Raw genomic sequence first — 6382 nt, forward strand, 5'->3', positions numbered from 1 at the left:
TCACACAGCAGTAGAATACAGTCCTGTTTGAAGAGCTAAATAAGTTCACAGTTTTATTATAAATGACAGTGATAACTACATTCTCGTTCTGGATGTTTTCCTGTGTGGTTTTAGTAACTTACAGAGAACTTATCGAAACTTTGGTAACTTATGGATTGTGTGCCATCTGACGGTTTCAGATGTAGTCACTCACTGCGTCCGACACTGCGTCCGAAATTGCATATTACATCCGCCATGTTGTTACTGTCACATGACCTACCAGCATCAGTTGCGTTGCTTCACTGTCATTCATAAATTCTTTCCTGTGACCTCATTGGATAGTAAAGTGTCCATCGAATACGCACTTCAAAATTTCCTTTCACCTACTGTTTTTCGAATACTATGTATTCGGACATACTACTCTTTTGGCGGAATGTTTTTCGAATACCATATTGGGAAAAATTTGATTTCGGACGCAGCGACTGTCTTCCACGGGAGTTGCTCCCATATCAGGGCTGCGTTCAGCCCCGACAAAACGTTGCACAACGTTTTTTAAACAGAAACGGTGATGCGTTGAACACACTGTTCTGATGACGCAAGAGTTGCAACTATGGCAGCTGAGAAGGCCATTCTTTGTGTTCTTTGTGAAGAATTTTCGTAGCCTGATGAAGTCGGTATAAATATGTGTTTAATACTACAAAATATGCCCGATGTTACAGTTACTGCACTTGCCGTCCAGAACAAAAGAGAACATCCCAATGGAGTGAAGGGATTGCTGAAACTGAAATGGAAGCACACATCTAACCTAAAACACATCTATTTAGCCTCACATACTGACTTTATTTGTTGTTCATACTGTTTTAATACCCTGTATTTTCTTTCTCATTTTTAGGAAAAGCACTTAATTACCATTGTTTATTTCTATACCAAATGTCATACACTTGCAATGAAGCTAAAAATATAAACAACTACATCATTATGTTGATATCCTATATTTTTACAATAAAACTTACACAAACATGTCTTCTAATATCCTCAGTTGTTGCGTATACCGAGCTGCATCGAACACATTTGTAAATTACTTTCCTTGAACCCATTGTGCGAGTTCACTTTAATACCGCGTGCTTTATATACATGTTGCTGCTGATTGGACTGCAGTTCTGACACACCCACCAAACAACGTATCTCAAACCCCGTTGCACACCGGTGCACGCCGTTTCCAGGAAACATGACGTTCAACCCGGAAACCGTAGCAAAACGTTGCGCACCGTTTTGAACTTGAACGTGCCCCTGTTTGTGGCCTCTGCCAACTTTTTTATTGGTAATCCATTTAGTGCCTGATTAGAAATAAGAAAAACTGTTTTATGATACAGTATATTTGTTCTTAATCTTACAAAATGTAAATAAAAATGTAAATTTTATGCATATCACATTGTATTACCAAAGCTAATTAAATATTTACATTTCTTTGTGTTTTCAATAAGCCTTCAGTTAGCAAGCTAACGGCTTAGCCTACTAGATTAGCGCTAACTGCTAAATAAAAACATTAATATTTAGTTAGAACAAAATATCACGATAGCATCTTATGTTTTGGGCACTGTCACAATTATGTCTTGAAAGCTAAGAGAACAGGAAAGCTAATTGGAGTTGGTCATTCATTCTAACATCATTTGCGTGCTCCATATAAACAGGACAATTCAAGTCACACCTGTTAGCAAATTCAATTGTCAATTTCAAACACTGACTGAAGAAACATCAAACAAATCACTGTCTCTATTTTTCCTCTTTCTCATCCCTCTCTCATTGGGTTGAGGTGAACTGTGGGTAGACACAGCCATCCAATTTTACAACAGATGAACCTGTTCAGCAGATGCTGCTCATTTTCCCCCGGGCCTTAAGGAGCGCGAACAGACAGATAGATTTCTGCCTGACTGCGTCTGACACCTGCTCACACCTGCGTGGCTGGGACTGCAGGAGACATGCTTCAGAGAACTGCCTGACCTTTAATCTGACCAAGCGAACATCGCTGCTAATTAGACTGATTCAGGACTGTACTGGTTCACAGGTAAGACTGGAAACATTTCCAGAGGTGTTTTAAATGTTATTTTCTCATGCTTAAGTTGCTAGTGTGCTGGTAGAGTGTTATAGGTCCAGAGAACTGGGCTGGGTTTCCCGAAATCTCCTTAACGCTACGTCGTTCTTAAGTTACGCCTTAAGCTGTACCTTATCGTTAATACGTGTTTCCCAAAACGTTCTTAGTATACCTTCTGTAAGTCATACGTTCGGAAGGTTGGTCTGGACCACACTGTAAAAAATCCAACTTGCAAATTGTTTACTCACCTTAAGATTATAAGTTGAGTGGGCAAATGTTTGAGCGCAATGTTGAGTTAACTTATAAAAACTATTTAACTGCATGTTTACTACTATTTGTCCAATGAACACAAAAAAATAAGTTGAGAAAACTTAATGTTTTGATTTCTGTGCTGGAACGTTTAACTTCCCACCATCGCGCATGCGCAGTCTGTCTCTATGTAAGTTACACGGGGTTTCCTCCTTCAACCACGCTATCAAAGGGACTGGATTCATCTCTGAGGTAAGTTTTATTTTGCTTTATGAATGAAAATAAGCTACATTGATTGCAGACATATGTTGGTAAAATATAGTATTATGTTAAAAGATATTTTCTGTGGAGACGATAAGTGTCTATTGTTAGAGATTATCCGCGTAGATGGCTAACTTACTTAACTATTGACACCTAGACTAACGTTAAAGTGAGGAAACATGCTTGAATGAGAAAAGACAAGAACGTGCACGAAGTTTAAAATGTTAAGCGCAGTAAGTCGTTAAAAAAGACTCAAATCTGGTGCTTGCGCTGATTGAGACAGAAGAGAGCTGTTTATCTCAGACAGAATGTGAGTGCGAATTCAGTTATCTTTCAGGCTTATTGCTAATTAATAGTGAAATAACGTTACACACAATTATTTAAAAAAACCCACTGTGTGTGTAGTATTCATGTAAATACAGTCGGCTATGTCTTAAGTGAACAAACAATGTTGTAAAATCCAGATGTTTCAGTATTAAATCTGTGCAATAGCTCTTAAAGTGACAGTAGTCTATTCGATTTAAATTCAATTTCAAGTTTATTTGTTATATAAGTTAGGCCTATATACAAATGTCAGTGACAATTTGTACATGCTTAGGTTGAGGCTCAGGCATTCTACAGTAGTGCAATATAATTCAATATAATACAATTTAGAGGGGAAAAATATAGGCCTATATATGCAAAACAAATGTTATGTTAAAAATACGCATGTTTGCTTTGTATATTAAATAATGTTTAAAGTGAAAATATGTTATATGCCGCTGTCAGTGTCCTTCCTGTTAATCAATGAAAGACAAAATCGCTCACTGCTCTTTAATAACTTTTGTATTTTTAAGGAAAAAATGAATTTATTTTTTTTCACATTTGATTATTCCATTTCTGTAGTATTTTTACTATATGTAAATTAACCTACTGTAACTGTTTTTTTTTAGTTTAATATGAATCTTTGTTATGTTGTATTTGTCCCTTTTAGACTAAAGAACATCAGTACAGCAACAAGAACCTCTGATGTGCTAAAACAGTGGCCTTTGTTTTTGAAAGATCAGGTGAGTTTATCATTTTTAGTTAGTAGAACTGAATTAACGTGTAGGCCTACACTTAATTCTTACTGTTTTAACAATGTTTTTTTTTTTTTTTTTCAGGGTCTGTGCTGAGTATTACAGGTTTACACAAACTAATCAGAAGAGCACCTTTTTCTCTTAGTTAGATGAATACACATCTAATTGTACAAAACAAGTGGTGGAGCGTATACGATGAGATGAAGATCCTCCTAGACCAACTTAATCATCAGGTAATTATTTTGCATGTGGTCATATCTCTCTGGTTAAAGGCTGAATTTTGCCATCTCCTTTTCAAGATAATTCCCATGCTTCTCTTTGGATATAACATGCATAGCTTGTTCCATATTTGTTTTCTGTCTTTCAGACACAGAAACTACAATGTGCTTGGTCAAAGAAAGGCTACAACTCTCAGAGCTCTACCTTTGTTTATGAGGGAAAAGTCAGGAAACATCCTGAAGACTTGCCTGGTAAGAAGATGTGTGTCACCAGCATATACACTCACACTTGATATAATTTCACCTGTTCACCAGATCCCCATGACGTTGTGCCACGTGTAACTATATTAAAGGAATAGTTCACCCAAAAATGAAAATTAGCCCATGATTTACTCACCCTGAAGTCATTAGGTGTATATGGCATTCTTCTTTCAGACAAATACATTTGGAGTTATATTAAAACGATTCCTGGCTCTTCCAAGCTTTATAAGGGCAGTGATATAGTGGCAGACTTGAGGGTGAGTAAATCATGGGCTAATTTTCATTTTTGGGTAAACTATCCCTTTAATACTGCATGGCATCTAACAGCACAGGTGCAGGAAATTGGGAGATGTATTCTGTTTATCAGTTTTAGTTCTATGGCTGAATTTGAACAAGCTTAAAAACATGACCACCTTTACTTTTCAAGTGAAGGTACATGAGCACATGTTTAGGGTCACTCTGTGGTGTAACGTAATTCAAAATAAAAAAAAGTTATGTCAATTTATTTTCTACTGCAGGACACAGAGCCAGAAGACATTCACAAGGGGAGAAGATGAGGATCTTAACTATCGTTGAAGATGATGTTGCAACTGTTCCACTCCAACCCAATTATAAGGTGCCTCTCTGTAGTACTATAAGAGCAGATTGGGCTAGATAATGTGCAAGAACTTTGCCACAGCTGTTACTCTCATCTTTGGCTTGATTTATACCCTCAATGTGAACTGTCCTAAACAATTAAAATACACTTTTGACTAAATTAAAAATTGTTTATTGGTCTTGACTTAAAGTGCTCAGCAAGAGTCCGGTCCTTCAAAAAATTATTGTTCAAGTAGCTGCAATCCATATGGATAATTGTAAGATTGAGCATTTATTTGTTCCAGTTTGTACTCTTATTTAGTGCATAGTCTTTTTATGGCTTCATTTCTTCTCTAGAACATAAAGATATAAATGTAAGCCATGTTTTATATAAATGTAACACATATGATTTAATCCATGTCTTCTGAATACAATCGGATATCAAGATTTAAAAAGAATTGTTAGTTTATTGTTTCTCCCAAAACTGTATTACTTCAGAAAATACAAATTACAGCTGCATGTCTTTGTGTCTTGCACAGAAGAAAATAAGTCCTATGAGTTTGAGACAGAAAAAAGTAAATAATTATGATTTTGGGGTAATATATTCCTTTGAATAAAAAAAGAAAATTCTTGTCATGATGACAGCTAATTGAAATTACATTTTTATTTGCCTTCAACATGCTTCTGAATAAATGTTTTGTTAACATTGACTCACTGTTTTCAGTTTTTGACTTGGGCAAAGTTATTGTAGTTTCCAGTCTTAACATATTATTACTTAGTACCAATTTCCTTTAGGATTTTTTTGTTCACTCAACTTCAGACATTGAGACAATTTTTTTTTAATTGGCTCAACTTAAAAAGGTTTGTTAAAAAATAGTTGCACCTCTCCAGAAAACTAACAATCTTAAGTTAACCCAATAAAAAAAAATTTGTAAGACTTACAACTTAATTTCAGTCAGTCTAACTGTTATTTACAAAAGTTGAGTAAACAAGAAAAAGCTGAAGGAAATTAGTACTAAGATTTTTTTTGTTGTACTGGCTTAAATTTTTTTACAGTGCACTCTTAGCTTTACCTTATCACTGTTGCAGGTCTATACGAATATAATTCTGACGTTTTAATACACCCAGACAGTGTTCAATTAGGCTAATTCAAGTGTTTTCATGCAAAGAATAAAATTGTAATTACACTTATTGTTGTTCGATTTTTAATTATATTATTATACAATATTATTAATTTAATTAAAAAGCGCTTTTAAAGGCCAGTGAAAGCATAGGCTACTGTCAGTTAAGTCCTATTCGGACGCTAATATTGTTTCTCATGGGCTCGTACGGTATTTTAAACATTTACAGGGATAAGTCAATGATTTTAGTGCCGTCCGAATCCATAAAATCAGTGTTTTTTCTCACCCAATCCGCGTAAAAATCCCTGGCCAAATTAGTACCACTGAAAAAAATGATTCGTTGAATTTAATAAAAAAATGTATGGTAAGTGGTTGCACACAATTGATTTTAGCTACATTTAAACAAATGCATTAAGTTGAACTAAAATTGATTAAGTTCAACTAAATGCATTTGTTTAAATGTACCTAAAATCAATTGTGTGCAACCACTTAACATAAAAAAAATTATCAGCACCGGGTAACGTTGCACGTAAGAAGGTATATCTTAAGCGGCTTCCTAAGGTATGG

General features: G+C 35.3%; 1 protein-coding gene across 2 annotated transcripts; it reads left to right on the forward strand.

Annotated features, from left to right (window-relative positions):
- Nucleotides 1-2549: 2549 nt before the first annotated feature.
- On the forward strand, nt 2550-4858 carry LOC311071578 (uncharacterized protein). Of its 2 annotated transcripts, XM_084095981.1 has the most exons (6): nt 2550-2572; nt 3555-3627; nt 3724-3872; nt 4007-4109; nt 4293-4375; nt 4637-4858. In XM_084095981.1, the coding sequence occupies exons 3-6, from the start codon at nt 3789-3791 to the stop codon at nt 4673-4675; spliced, it is 309 nt and encodes a 102-aa protein (XP_083952107.1). In that variant the 5' UTR covers nt 2550-2572; nt 3555-3627; nt 3724-3788; the 3' UTR covers nt 4676-4858. The 2 variants fall into 2 exon arrangements, 1 of the variants encoding a protein (XP_083952107.1); XR_014603897.1 differs by lacking the exon at nt 4293-4375.
- The last annotated feature ends 1524 nt before the right edge of the window (nt 4859-6382 follow it).

The sequence above is a fragment of the Abramis brama genome, assembly GCF_963993115.1.
Source record: "Abramis brama genome assembly, chromosome: 20".
Classification (NCBI taxonomy): domain Eukaryota; kingdom Metazoa; phylum Chordata; class Actinopteri; order Cypriniformes; family Leuciscidae; genus Abramis; species Abramis brama.

Excerpts from the sequence above, each read along its gene's own strand:
- LOC311071578 (XM_084095981.1), top strand. The coding sequence starts at position 3,789 with ATGAATACACATCTAATTGTACAAAACAAGTGGTGGAGCGTATACGAT. Across the intron at positions 3,873-4,006 it reads TAGACCAACTTAATCATCAG|ACACAGAAACTACAATGTGC; the intron begins GTAATTATTTTG and ends TCTGTCTTTCAG. Across the intron at positions 4,110-4,292 it reads ACATCCTGAAGACTTGCCTG|ACAAATACATTTGGAGTTAT; the intron begins GTAAGAAGATGT and ends TTCTTCTTTCAG.